The sequence below is a fragment of the Danio rerio genome, chromosome 3 (genome assembly GCF_052040795.2).
Source record: "Danio rerio strain M-AB ecotype USA chromosome 3, GRCz13ab, whole genome shotgun sequence".
Taxonomy (NCBI): domain Eukaryota; kingdom Metazoa; phylum Chordata; class Actinopteri; order Cypriniformes; family Danionidae; genus Danio; species Danio rerio.
The window spans coordinates 7,491,919-7,507,397 of NC_141023.1; the positions used below are offsets into that span (position 1 = coordinate 7,491,919).

Below are 15,479 nucleotides of genomic sequence, written 5' to 3' on the forward strand. Positions count from 1 at the left end.
CTAAATTACAATGGGACTTTTTGTAGATCTTTATAAAATACTACCAAAAATTACAGCTTTTACACAACAAATAGCTACTGTTATTATTTAAAATAATAAATAGTACCTATCACAACATAATATAAAAGGAAATGGTAGCAATATAGCAAAACGGCTTATTTTTCAACACAATAAGCTTTTCTTAAACACAAATGTTAGTTTTTTTTCAATTACACAGCAACTTTAATTTTATTATTTTTTTTCTTTAAAAAAAAGCAGAAACGTTGCTCTTCTGTTTCCTACAAGTTTGTTAAATCTGTCTCTTATCTGCTTCCAGTCTCGGGCATCGAGGCGAAATCTAGGAGTAAAGCCTGGTTTATATTCGACGCGCCCAATAGTTCGCTTGAGTGCACGCGGCGAATGTGACATCAAGCTGACGGTGCGCATGCCATTTTTTGAGACTTGTCGCGTTTGATTTGAGTTAAATATGAAACACTTTGAAGAGATTTAGTCTGAAACAGTACAGACCTCTTTATGATCCGTGATCATAGAGATAACCAGATGATCAATAATTCTTGGCTATAAATTGCAACAGCCATGGGAAAGGAGAAAGTGTTTGTTAATATGTTTGGAAAGACCTGAAGGATAAATTTGTTGAAACCAAAAGAGGTCATGGCAAAAGTTTGGACCCATGTCCACAATTACAGAATATGTTTTTCCACCATTCATAGGTTTTACACTGATGTATATATTGCAATTTTGAATTTAAAACAATTTATAAGTTACAAAACTAAAATTAAGGAATAAATTATTTATTTGATAATTGGGAAGGAATATTTAAACCTATCGGTTTACAAATTACTGATGCCCTGTTTTTCTAGGCTGTGATAATGGTCCAGAATGTTGGATCATTGTTGCCTTTTTAGCATAAGTAGAGGACAGAAACTTGCCAGACGAAAGGCTGATTTATACTTCTGCGTCAAACGCCGGCATATGCTACGGCGCTGACGCATAGCCCTTCGCCGTGGCCGTCGGCGTCGCTGAGCCTGCGAGCCTGATGGAGCGATTGTTTACAAGTGTGGAGTACCGTGAAGGAGCTCCTGATGGAAAGTTTTGTTTTGTGTTTACCTCATAGTTAAAGTTGTTGCACGTCCGCCGGTTCCTGCCTCAAAATGAGCGAGTTTGAGTCACTTGTACATCCAGGAAGTGTTCAGGAAAAGCAAAACAGCAGCGAAGAAACTCAACACAGAGGAACATTTACACCTCACTGCCCACTAGTGTTTCGGAAGTGTTAATGCAGAGCAACAGAGACAGCGAGCAGAAGTATAAATGCACAGCTACGCGCGTTGCATGCACCGTGGGTTACGCCGGTCACTTGACGCAGAAGTATAAACCAGGCTTAATGTGTGAACTATGGAACGGGTTAAATCGGAAAAAAAAATCATCGGTATTTTTGAGTAAGTGTACTTTTTTTTTGCTTTTATTCTTGCCATAATAAAAATATATTTGTAGAGCAACCTATCTCTTTTTATTAATATTTTAATAAACTTTAATAAGAAAAACTGTCCGAGATATGAACAAAAGCAAGTGAGACATCAAAGTTTGTTAAAAAAAAAACTCTTGAATGGTTATTAAAATCTTCATAATCATTAAAATAATATATAAAACAATAAACAAATTGTTTAAAAGTATTGAATGATATTAATGATATCACGTAGTTCTAAAAACTTCCTCTTCTCTGTTTATCCGTCTGTCTTTACGGTCAGTTTCTTTTGACCACCCCTTGTCATTTTAAAAAATATCACAACGGCAAACGCGGCAAGTATAAAAGCCTCGTCCGTTTCGCGAGGTGTGGAGGTGTGCAGTCAGCGGAGGTCCGTAATGTGGCGCCAGGCGAAAGTATAAATCCAGCTTAACTGCATCTGAAAGTGATTGGCGAAGGTTGTCGGGCAGTGTGTTTTTCCCCTGGAACCATCAAAGCTAACAGAACCAGTCCAGCTCTGGTAGAGGTTGAGAAGAATTAACATTATGAAACAAATGTGCAACACGGTTTCCCATCTGGTCCCGTGGAAGCCAGATCCACTTTATTCTCTGTCTCTAATGAAATGTTATTTAAACCACATCTGGAAGAAGACCATGTCTCTGAAAACTGTTTGCGTGGTTCTATAAAGATATTGAAGGATCAGCGGGACTGTAAGCTCCAGCCAGTTAGTCCAATGACGGTGTCTATAGGTGGATGAAGGTTCACTGCATCGGTCTTTTTAGTGCACAATGTTGATTAACTTTAAACTGAACTCATATCTGACTCTAATTTTAGTATGAGGTGGTTAAGAATTACATTATATTTATCCTTGTTTTATTAGACTCTATTTATAAAACATTGATAAGAATATTTTGTTTCTTCTAATATTACCTTGGGTTTGTTATTCGGTTCGTTATTGTATATTATTCTCATTCATTCAGATTCCTATAACATCCTGAGTCCGTACCGGCCGAGTGTACTATCTCTTAAGCACAAGCATGTCAGTCTTGGTCACTAAACAGAGGCGATTAACCACAATTCTCAAATGGCAGAACCCTTATTACTCAGATTAGAATATTTTTGTCTGGTCCCCATAGATCTGCTATATACTACATCAAACAAAGCTATTTAATCATACTATGATCATTACTATAGAATTAAGCAGACCGATTTACTTAAACTATTAATACCTTTGAGTGATCACTTTACGATTCAAATAGTATAATAAGTTTAGAGATGAAGATCTATCCCCTTAGATAGCCTTTTACAGTCTGAGTCAGGGTTCGAAATTGCGACCATTTTGGTCGCATATGCGCCCGAAAATTAATCTATGCGACCTCATAATATATTTGGGCGCATTAGTGCGACTGCAGATAATGGTTGTAGTGCGACCTGTTTTGATTTTTTGTAAAAAAACATGCTGAATCGCTCTTCCCTGCCGCTATATTGGTTCATATTAGCTGTCATTCACTCAAGGTATTCCGCTGTCAGATGACAGGGAAGGAGCTTTTATGACCACGGGAAATGCAAACGGCTGAAGAGTAAAAACTTAAAGCACACAGGTTTGCAAACCCCACCTAAAGTTGAGGCGCAGATGAGAGCGATCATGACACGTCACGTGGTGAATAATGATCCACCAGCTGAGATCAATCGAGTACGCGATTCATGGAGAAGGCGCCCGAATCTCCATGCGTCGCATTCACTGCGTGTTCAGCGCAAATGTCCGCTAAAAGTCAAATCTAATACTGTACATATCATCGCCAAAGAAGCTCGCCTTTACTAAATTTACACTGAAACTGCGTCTCATAACAAACAGCGGTAGTCATTGCAAGAATCCTGCGCTGCCTGCTCATAAATTGGGTCGGCTGACTCGCCAGCTTTTCCACTAACACAGAAAAATGAAGATCATCTCAGACTGAACCTTTAAATTGACACAAACTGAAACCAAAACTTTTATAGTGATAGAAGTGAGACTTTACTTTGTTTCTTTTGTCTATTCTTGTTTGAGGTGTATATTATTTTTATTTTTTTTATTTATTTCCTGATGACTGCTTTGCAGCTTTCATCATTGAATTGAATGATTTATTATAATCTTTTGTTTGTTTTGTAGCAGAAATATTATTTATTTAAATTGACATGCATATAAAAACAGCAGTACAAAATAAATATTTCTTACTGCAATGCTTCATTTTTGTTTGATGCAAACTATACAATTATTTTTCATAAAGTAACAGACTTTTTATAGCAGATAACCTACATTCATGCACATTCAAGGCAGTATCATAATGAGAAACGTAATTAATTTTTACTATTATTGTCATTTTCATCATCATTAATATTCTATAATTATTAGACATTCATTTTGGAATTATTGCACACAAATATCAATGTCTTCGCAGCATTAGTTAGATCGTTTTTTCTGGTTGTTGTCAGTCCTATTGATGTTGTTTTAAAATACAATAAATCCCTTAAAAAGCAATTTACAGCGGTGCTCAATCATTTTTGGTGGATGCTCCTGAATTTTTTCTGGTGCTCCTAAATTTATTTTGGTGCTCCTAAATATTTGAAGTTGGGAGCACCGGTGCTACCTAGTAAAAAAGTTAATTTCGAGCCCTGTGAGTATACATGAATTAGTTCCAATGTGTTAGTCGGATCTCTAAGAACATCGTATAGCATGCCACGCTGCTCCGTCTATCGTGTTTTAGTCCCTTGCTAAGCTGTACAGGGGTTTGAGGTGTTATGGACTTAACATAATCTACTAGAGATAATAACATGAAGTCTGTTTGAGTTGTTCAAAACATAACAATTTATTAGCCAGGTAAATGTGAATTATGCCAATTCATCCAGTCAATTCATAAACAATCAATACACTGACTTCCTGAATTCAAAGTATACATAGAATGGAGCATTAGAGCTTCAAGCTATGGGCTGATCTGATAACAAAAATGCCCCGAACATTTATAAACTTTCCCTTAAGTATTAATTCTAAGAATTGCCTCGAGGAAAGGGGTGTGTAGAATAACAAAAGGCATTTGCATATAGTGGAAGAGTTTCTGCCTAGAGGAAAGGCACACCCATGGCAGTGATTCAAAGGATACCTGAAGTTCTATATCTATTGTTTGAGTATGTCCATTTCTGAGGGAATGAGACCATTGTACCTGTCGCACTGAGACATTGCAAATGATAACAGGCATGATAGATAAAGTCCCTTGGGTTGATTTAGTACAATCAGACTTTAAATTGACCACTCTGTGTGAGTACAGAGTGTAGAGAGGGTGGGTGAATGGGGGGTTGCAAGGATGCGTCAAATGATGTAAATGTTTTACATGTTTCATCGAGGGACGTTGTGATCACGGATGAAAGTGAAGAGGGTGGGCGGGGGTGGTTAGACATTGTGATTGTGGATGAAAGTGAAGAGGGGGGCGGGGGTGGTTGGACATTGTGATTGTGAATGTAAAAGAAGAGAGGGGCGGGGGTGGTTGGACATTGTGATGGGGGGAAGGGGGGACGTTGTGAGTGCGAATGAAAGTGAAAAGCGAGGTGGGGGGTGGAGGGGAACGCTGTGATCGGGGATGAAAATGATGAGGGGGGCGGGGGTGGTTGGACGTTGTGATTGTGGATGAAAGTGAAGAGGGGGCGGGGGTGGTTGGACATTGTGATTGTGAATGTAAAAGAAGAGAGGGGCGGGGGTGGTTGGACATTGTGATGGGGGGAAGGGGGGACGTTGTGAGTGCGAATGAAAGTAAAAAGCGAGGTGGGGGGTGGAGGGGAACACGGTGATTGGGTATGAAAATGATGAGGGGGGCGGGGGTGGTTGAACGTTGTGATTGCAGATGAAAGTTAAGAAGGGGGTGAGGGTGGTTGAACGTTGTGATTGCAGATGAAAGTGAAGAGGGGGCGGGGGTGGTTGGACGTTGTTATGGGGGAAGGGGGACGTTGTGAGTGCGAATGAAAGTGAAAAGTGAGGTGGGGGGTGGAGGGGAACGCTGTGATCGGGGATGAAAATGATGAGGGGGGCGGAGGTGGTTGAACTGGTGATTGCAGATGAAAAGTGAAGCGGGGGGCGGGGGTGGTTTGAAGTTGTGATTGCGGATAAAAGTGATAAGAGGGGCGAAGGTCGTTGGACGTTGTGATCGCGGATGAAAGTGAAGAGGGAGGCAGGGGTGGTTGGACGTTGTGATTGCGGATGAAAGTGAAGAGGGGGGCGAGGGTGGTTGGACGTTGTGATTGTGGATGAAAGTGAAGAGGGGGGCGAGGGTGGTTGGACGTTGTGATTGCGGATGAAAGTGAAGACTGGGGGAAAGGGGGGCCTTGTGATCGCGGATGAAAGTGAAAAGTGAGCTGGGAGTAAAGGGGAACGTTGTGATTGCGGATGAAAGTGAAGAGGGGGGCGGGGGTGGTTGAACGTTGTGATCGCGGATGAAAGTAACAAGGGGGGCGGGGGTGGTTGGACGTTGTGATTGCGGATGAAAGTGAAGAGGCGGGCGGGGGTGGTTGAATGTTGTGATCACGGATGAAAGTAATAAGGGGAGCGGGGGTGGTTGGGCAATGTGATTGCGGATAAAAGTGAAAAGGGGGGTGGGGTGGTTGGACGTTGTGATCGCGGATGAAAATACAGACTGTGGGGAGGGGGGACGTTGTGATCGCGGATGAAAGTGAAAAGCGAGGTGGGTGGTGGAGGGGGACATTGTGATCGAGGATGAAAGTGAGGGGGGGGGGGGGGTGGCGTTGCACGGGCCCTTGATAATGTCTTTGGGGGCCCCCTAAATGTATGGGCCAGAATCGTCCTAACTAATCCCACCCACCCCCTAGCAGCGCCCCTGACTGCAGTAAAGTGCGTGACTGCGGGTGACAAATTGCAGTATTGCGCATGCAGAAACAAGCGTTCTCAGTAGCCATATCTGTAGCTACAAGTGTATGATGTACTCAAGGAACTTCAAAATTAAATCAGGCTTGAAACACCACGTAAAGAATCTTGTCGATGCTAGTAGACTTCTAGATAAACCGGACTGAACTATGTAGAAAGACATCCAGCCCTGGAAAGCTGCTGTCTACACATCACTTCTGATTGGCTGCCATGTATTTTTATAAGGTGAGTATTAGTGTTTAAGCCCACATTATAATGCACCATTCAAAAGATTTTAATCACTCAGGTGATTCAGGAATCCAAGACACACCTGTCATATGATTTTCAGCAACTCTCAAGATCCAGACTTCAGGTTTGTCAGTATTTACTGTTTGTACCAATTAGCAATAATTATTTATAAATATCAGCAGCAAAAATCTGTTTCCATTTTTGACACTTTGTATATCAGGTGTATATAGCCTGCTGCTGTGGGCAGAGCATTACCCTGGCAAAGAAAATTAAGCAATGTTCATTTCGAATTCAAATGACTATTTATTGAATAACTCAAAAATCAGTTCACTCTACCCCCGACTGTGCTCATCTAATCTAGTTGATTGCTAGCGGAAGTTGACTGAAATCTAATATGTCTTTTTCTTTGTGTTTTAATTATGTGTATTTTCATAATGGTTGATTAGTTGTATGCATTTTGTTCTGGGTGGCTTTTTTATATTTCCCAAATTATGTTAAACAGAGCAAGGAAATTGTCACAGTATCTCTAATAATATTTTTTCTTCTGGAGAAAGTCTTATTTGTTTTATTTTGGCTAGAATAAAAGCAGTGTTTACTTTTTTAAAAATCATTTTAAGATCAAAATTATTAGTCTGCAGCAGGGGTTGTCAAACTTTTCAGCCTGCGACCCCCAAAATAACAATGCCAGCGACTCATGACCCCCAATATCCTCTGAGGATCAAAACAGAAACCTTGCATGCAATGGCACACACACACCAACAGACCAAAGTCTATTCTTTGTTTATTTTTTTGATGTATGTGAGAGCTGTACATGTGCAAGAAAGTTTAACCTAAAATCAATCTGCTGCATCTGACGTTATTGCTGTGTCTTTAATAAAATGTCATTACTCCAGGGGTCGCAATCCAATAGAACTAGTAACTATAAGCTACTATATTAACTATATAGTAACTCTAAACAACATTTTTTTTTCTTTACAGTATAGTTGTGGATAAAACACGGTAATTCTTATGGTTTAATAAAAATAAATAGACTTTTGGAAATTGCCAGGTGACCCCCCCTTCATTGTCCTGCGAGTCCTCGGGGGAGGGGGGTCCCGACCCCCCCTATGAGAACCACTGGTCTACAGAATAAACCATGGTTATATAATAACTTGCCTAATTCCCTTAACCTGCCTAGTTAACATAATTAACCTAGTTTAGCCTTTAAATGTCACTTTAAGCTGTATAGAAGTGTCTTGAAAAATATCTAGTAAAAATCAGTTATTAGAGACGAGTAATTAAAACTGTTATGTTTGTGTTGGAAAAAAAATATACACACACACAAACATACACACACACACAAGCACAGACATACTAGTGCTGTCAATCGGTTAAAAATATTAATTAATCACACTTTTTTTGCATTTAATCACGATTAATCGCATTTAAAAAGACTGAAACTTATCATTTTGCCTATTCAAATGAATGTAAACTCAAGACATACTATTTAAATTGAAAATATGATTGTTTATCAGAATTTTTGCTAAACTTGTAACACAGATGTCTTCATGTAAACAATATACCCGCAATAAACCATTGAAATCCTCAATTTATTGGCTTGACAGCCATATTTATTACAGAAATAAAAACACAGGTATGTAAGTGCAATTTGAATGTCAAAACAATCAATGGCAATAATAAACAAAAATGATTTCCATGTTGGATTCTAAGTGGACTGCAAAAAATGCCAAAATACAGGCATTGCAGATATGGAAAATGGAAAACTATAATAATTAAGTATTGAATACAAACAATTGCACTCGTTGTTAAGTTGTATTGCTGTGAGTTGAGAACATTAATCATAAAGTAGAAACAATTTTGCTTAGTCCTCCTTTACATTCAGCCAGTTGCTAAAACAGTCCAGTCTGCTGACATTATTAGGGGACAATGTGGGCCTTTTCTTTTAAATGATGTGACCTGAGAGTGAGAACAGTCTTTTACAGGCAAACAAAAGCAAATAAAAAACACTCTTCCACCAGTCCTTACTTCATATTCTCATCCAATATTTGTCAAGGGGGAATGATCGATATGTTGCTGAATGAAAGTGAAACTACCGAACTGCAGTTAAAGTCGAAAAATTAAAAATGAAACACACAAAAATACATGAAACTCTGGAAACGCCGGATAGGCTAGTGATGTGACATTAAGGCCCAATCCTACATCTATTTTTGCATCCCTACCCCATCCCCTTGGCCCTTAAAACAGAGTATGAAGGGGTAGGGCTTAAAAATTTACCACTTTAATAATTGGGACACCACTACAGCACTTGCACACGTCATCATATGTCATCGCGATCTCTCGCTTCAGATCAGACGATCGCGACTGCTGTAGTTATTGCAGTCATGTTATTTTATGGTATTTATCTTCAGGAAATGACTGAAAACATATATTATGTCACCATAACGATAGATTGTGGCAATACGATCCTAACTATACTGTGCATTTACAGAGTGGCCATATTTATCTATGTAAACACACCAAAAATAACATTAACATTATAGCAGACACTGTAAAAAGCTCATTCCCAGCCACTCCTTTCTTCTTCTTCCTCTCCCTTTGTTTGCTCAACATTTTTTCTACACTTTCTAACTGGAGTCTCAGGTGGTGCAGTTTTACATTACATGTTTGAAGTAACCATGAATTACTGTAAACTTCTCAACACAAAACACAACATTTCCCCTTTTTCTCAAAAGAATAACCTTCTCTAAATATATCAACTTGTGGCGGCGCAGTGCTGTCGCCTCACAGCAAGAAGGTCTATTTAAAAAGCAAAAAAAAAAAAAAACTACTTTAATAGTTGAATAAATAATTCCTTTCTACAAGCAAAAAATAAATCCCAGCAAAATATACTGATGCTTACTATGCTAAAGTAGTATTTTAAAAGCAAAACCCAACTTTACCTTTGATAAGTGATGTAATAATTCATTTCTAATAGCAACAAATGAATCCAAGCAAAACAAACAGATGTTTAACATGATGTAAAAATTTATGCGCTGTATACCGCCATCCTCGCTGAATATTGAAATGCTTTCAACTTGACATAATAAAAAGTTTATTATTGTTTTACTATCAATTAATAAAGCATATAAACCTCTGTACTCCAGTTACTTTACAATTGGATGCAATATACTGAATTGTTGCCTTTTCCAGAAGGTTAAACGGCTTGGGAAGAAAAAAAAAACTGTGAAGACGACTAGGAGCTGAGTCCTGATGCGATTATGAGAAATCCTCCATCAAGTAAAGACGGTAAAATATCAAGCGACACAGGCAAGTAAAGTCTTTTGAAGAGCATATTGTAGGTTAGACTCCCAGGGAGTCTATGGGCTGTATCATACAACCAGCGCAATGTGGCGCAGGGTGCGACGCAATTGTTGTTTGCTAGTTTCAGCTTGGCTTGTTTTGACGTTTTGCGCCACGCTGTTTAAATGCATTTGCGCTTATATGTGCGCCCATAGGCGTTCTGGTCGAAAAAGGGAGGCGTGTTGAGGTGTATTGCTGGTGCGTTGCTATTTTGAGAAACTATAATAGATTTTTCAATAGACCAGAACAAAGTCTATCTAAAGTCCAGCGCAGAGTGCGTTAGTTGTGCGCCTCGCTTAAACACTGCTTAATACTGTGATGATGAGTCAGACGAAGTGGGATCCATTTTTAGCGTCTTTATTGAAAACAACACAAATAAAGAAGCAGATGTACGTTTCACAGACGAGATGATCAAATCAGGGAACTCACTCAAAGTCGGGTCACAAGCAAAGTCGTAGGCAGGCAGCAAAGATACATAGACGAGGATACAGGCTAGGATCTGGGCAGGCGGCATAGAATCACAGGTACACAAACAGTCCGGGTCGGCAACAGTAAACAGTCAGATTATGTGGGGAAAACACTTGGAATTGAATGCAGAGCAAAACAAGACTTCGCACAGAATGACAGGCGAGAAGGGCTTATAAGCGTGTGTGTGTGTATGGGTTTCAGTTGGACGGTAATCAAGGTCCCGCGGGGTCTTGTGGGTAATGAAGTTCTTATGACTTCAGTAGTCTGGCGAGCGGGACCTCTGCTGGTTGGTAAGGGGATTAACTGGGACCGAGTCTGTGACAAATACACACAAGATATAGAGCAATACGCAAATATCTATACAAATGAAAAGAATTAAAATATTAAGGATATATATAGGATATAAATATAAACAATTTTAATATTACAAAACATATTATTTTCTAGCCTACATAAATATAAAAAAACACTGCCTTCATGCTTTCTTTATCTCGGGAGGCTTTTTCAGTTCATTCATAACAATTTGCTTTTGTATAATGTTATTATTATTAGCATTATTATTTATTATATCCATATTTATATTTGTTTTATTAAAAACAAGCTTAGATTTGTCCACCTGCAGGTTTTAGACCATATGGGGCACAGCATGTTTTAGGATATAACTTAGGTTTTTGAGCACACTTCGTTATTATTTTTCATTTATTTGTTTGCTGGAAATTAAAACTGAATTTAGAAATAGTTTTGAAACAAATCTTTGCGCTTAACAAACAAAATTATTTATTTATAGGCTAATTGATGTCTGTGCGTAAAGGTTTCCCTATCCAAGAGCGAAAGTGAAAGTTAATAATTTATCTCTCATTCTCGCACTGTAGATGCTCTGTTTAACTGATTCTTGCAAGTGAAAGGTTCAGTTTTTCCACTTACACTTACTTTACGTCCTGTAAATAGCAAATGTGCAATGGCGCAACACACCTGACTCTTAAAGGGAATGGGAGATGAGACTCTGATTGGTTTATTCTTAAAACTCACCTATAACTCATCAAGAAAATAGGCTCAACCCTTTTAGACCATGCGCCACGGCGCAAAGAGAATTTTTCCGTCCTCATATAAGCAAAAGTGGATTCTGAAATGCCCTGAATGCGTTTGTGCCCTGCGCTTTGCACTTTTCGCATGAACCGTCAAAATAGAGCCCAATGTGTGTAAGAGTAATGTAGGAACTAGATTTTCTTTCAAATATACTTTTCACATATGGCACAGCTAGGGCTGGGCGATTTTTCCGATTTTTCCGATTAATTCGAATTTACGTTTTAAGACGATTTAATTTTGAATCAAATAGAGAAATCGCGATAAAAAAAAATAAAAATTTAATACATTATAATGGCAATGAAGCAGAAAGCACACCAGAATAGCCTCTCGGCGACGCCGAGGTGTGCGACCTGCTTGACTGCCTGTTAAAGCATAAAGTCATGTAGGATTTTACTTGTTGCATTAGTCGCAGTCCCGACTGTGTGGATTGTCAAGACATATTCCCTCATCAAGTTGATAAACTCGATCTCAACATGTATGAAGGACATAAAAGCCTGCCTTGTGAAAAACCGCGCTAATCTTTTGGTTTGAACACGAGCAGAGGTGAGGGCCTGTAGCAGTGAAAATGAAAGTACCCGCCCCCATGACGTCATTTAGCAGACCTAGTTGAAAAGCAGACAGATCAGGTAGCATAATTTACATTTACATTGCTTTTATCCAAAGCGACTTACAAATGAGGACAAGGAAGCAATTTACACAACTAAGAGCAACAATGAATAAGTACTAAAGGCAAGTTTCAGGTCTGTAAAGTCTAAGAAGGGAAGTATTAGTAGTATTAGTTTATTTATTTATTTATTTTTTTGTACAGTTAGTGTGATATTCAAAGAGGCAATTGCAGATTAGGAAGTGAAGTGGAGACTAAATAGTTGAGTTTTTAGTCGTTTCTTGAAAATAGCGAGTGACTCTGCTGTTCTGATGCAGTTAGGGAGTTCATTCCACCAACTGGGCAGATTGAGCGCGAGCGTTCGCGAAAGTGATTTTTTCCCTCTTTGGGATGGAACCACGAGGCGACGTTCATTTACAGAACGTAAGTTTCTGGAGGGCACATAGATCTGCAGAAGTGAGTGCAGATAAGAAGGTGCTAGGCCAAACGCATTTTGACACATCATTTCAACCTTCAGACGAGAGCGCCTGGCCTCAATGCGCCCTGCTGCACTGAAGAAGCGCTCGCTCGCAGCACTTGTTGCTGGAATGCATAGAATTCTCTTGACAAGGTGCTGTAGTCGTGGGAATGACTGCCTTGTTTCTCCCAAAAGGAAAGTAGATTTTCCTCTGCTGATCCGTCTATACTTAATTTTGTAGAGGAAGACTTCTGTACTTCATCCAGAATTAGTGTATCCGATTCCTCCTCTCATTCTGTGAAGTCAGTCCTAGGCTTTTTCGTTGGTGCGCCAGCTATGTGTACAAAACAGTACAACCGCCCACCACCCGCCCGAATTTAATTAAAATATTATTTTTCGTCACATCATCCGCCCGATCCGCGGTTTATCCGCGGATTCCGCGGCTGTAACCGCCATCTGCGCATCTCTAATATGCTACTCTGCTTCACTGTAAACAGTGTGTGCCTGTCGAAAAAGTCCCCAGTCTGACGTCACCGAGTAGAAAGAATAAAACGCAAATTTTCCGGAAGTGGGAAAACAGCCACATTTACTTTAAAATTTGTGCGCTTGCGTTTTGTAAAACTATTAATATGGCATTTTATGGTATTATAGAGTATTTTCACAAACCATTCTACCTTTATTTAAATAGTTTTTTAACCTACAATATGCTCTTTAATTTTGGAACTTTTTTTTCATACAAGTTCTTAATCTTTTTTTTTTTCAGGAGGTAAACCAGCAAAAACATGGACACAAACTTCTCTAAACATAACAATAACGGCACTGACAGTTGCAGTAGTTGCAGTATTAATAGATATTGCAGGAACAACAGGAGTAGTTAACACAGTTGCAGGAGCAGCAGCAGGAGCCGCAGCAGGAGGGGGTATATACATTTTAAGATCATTACGGGAACCAGAAGTGAGGCGAGAAGCAGAAATGGTGGGAGCAGCAAGTTCAGCCATAGCAGGAGGTATAGCAGGAACAGCTGCAGCAACCCTGCTATCATTAATAGGATGGTCACAGAGAGGATCATCAGTAGTTGGAGCAATAGCAGGAGCAGCAATAGTGGCAGTTACAAGAACATATTTACAGCATGCTACGAGCACAATACTACAGGCTATATACAAAGTGATGAATGTGGTAGCTCTATTGAAACAAGTAATATCAGTAAAAAACGAAGTATTAATTCCAGCAACAATAGCCAAAGCAGGAGTTGCAGCATTAGGCAGTTTTAAAGCAACAGCAGGAACAGCTGCAACAAGTGTATTAGCAAGAGGATTTAGATTTGCAACAGGAAGAACAGGAGGAGGAGGAGCAGAAGAAGCAGGCTTGGGAGCAAGAGGACTGGAACAAGAGCAGGTGGAACAGGAGCAGGAGCAACAGGAGCACGAGCAACAGGAGCAAGAGCAAAAGGAGGAGCAGCAGCAGCAACATGAGCAGGAGAAACAGGAGCAGGAGGAGCAGGAGCAACAGGAGCAGGAGCAGCAGGAGACACAGGAACAGGAGAGGGAGAAGCAGGAGGAACAGGAGCCACATGTGGAGCAGGAGGAACCGGAGCAGAAGGAGCTGGGGGAACAGGAGCAAGAGGAACAGGAGCAGGAGAAAAATGAGCAGGAGCAGGAGGAACAGGAGCAGGAGAAACAGGAGCAACAAGTGCAAACAGAACAGGAGCAACTTGAGCAGGAGGAAAAAGGGCAGGAGGAGCAGGAGCAACAGGAGCAGGAGGAACATGAGCAACAGGAGCAGAAGAAACAGGAGCAAGAGAAGCAGGAGCAACAGGAGCAGGAACAGGAGGAACAGGAGCAACAGGAGCAGAAGGAACAGGAGCGAAAGGAGCAGGAACAACAGAAGCAGGAGGAGCAGGAACAGGAGGACCAGGATCAGGAGCAGGAGGAACAGGAGCAGAAGGAGCAGGAACAGGAGAAACAGGAGCAGGAGGAACATGAGCAACAGGAGCAAAAGGAACAGGAGCAGGAGCAACAAGACCAGGAAGAAACGGAACAGGAGGAGCAGGAGCAACAAGTGCAAACAGAACAGGAGCAACTTGAGCACGAGGAACAGGAGCAGGAGGAGGAGCAAGAGGAGCAGGAGCATCAGGAGCAAAAGGAACAGGAGCAGGAGCAACAAGACCAGGAGGAAACGGAACAGGAGGAGCAGGAGCAACAAGTGCAAACAGAACAGGAGCAACCTGAGCAGGAGGAACAGGAGCAGGAGGAGCAGGAGGAACAGGAGCAGGTGGAGGAGCAGGAACAGGGGGAACAGGAGCAGGAGGAGCAGGAGGAACGGGAGGAGGAGCAGGAACATGAGCAGGAGGAGCAGGAGGAACAGGAGCAGGTGGAGGAGCAGGAACAGGAGCAGGAGGAACAGGAGGAGAAGCAGGAGGAGCAGGAACAGGAGGAGCAGGAGGAACATGAGCAGGAGGAGCAGGAGAAACAGGAGCAGGTGGAGGAGCAGGAGGAGCAGGAGCAGGAGGAACAGGAGCAGGAGGAACATGAGCAGGAGGAGCAGGAGGAACAGGAGGAACAGGAGCAGGAGGAGCAGGAACAGGAGGAACATGAGCAAGAGGAGCAGGAGGAACAGGAGGAGGAGCAGGAACAGGAGGAGCAGGAGGAACATGAGCAGGAGGAGCAGGAGGAACAGGAGCAGGTGGAGGAGCAGGAGGAACAGGAGCAGGAGGAGGAGCAGGAACAGGAGGAGCAGGAGGAACATGAGCAGGAGGAACAGGAGCAGGAGGAGCAGGAACAGGAGGAACAAGACCAGGAGGAAATGGAACAGGAGGAGCAGGAGCAACAGGAGCAAGAGGAACTGGAGCAACAGGAGAAGGAACAGGAGCAGGAGGAACATAAGCAGGAGGAGCAGGAGGAACAGAGCAACAGGAGGATCAAGAGGAGGA

At 41.2% G+C, this 15,479-nt stretch overlaps 2 protein-coding genes across 2 annotated transcripts in view; one reads left to right on the forward strand and one right to left on the reverse strand.

Moving 5' to 3' along the window:
• The window catches only part of rbfox3b (RNA binding fox-1 homolog 3b), a 997,536-nt gene that overhangs the window by 199,534 nt on the left and 782,523 nt on the right, over positions 1-15,479 (reverse strand). The gene's annotated exons all lie outside the window — the stretch shown is intronic.
• LOC101882702 (uncharacterized) overlaps positions 1-15,479 on the forward strand; it is a 35,065-nt gene that overhangs the window by 19,354 nt on the left and 232 nt on the right. Inside the window, 2 exon segments of the mRNA XM_087243567.1 lie at positions 9,786-9,902; positions 13,314-15,478. Coding sequence (XP_087099693.1) covers positions 9,854-9,902; positions 13,314-15,478 — 2,214 coding nt within the window. The 5' untranslated portion in view covers positions 9,786-9,853.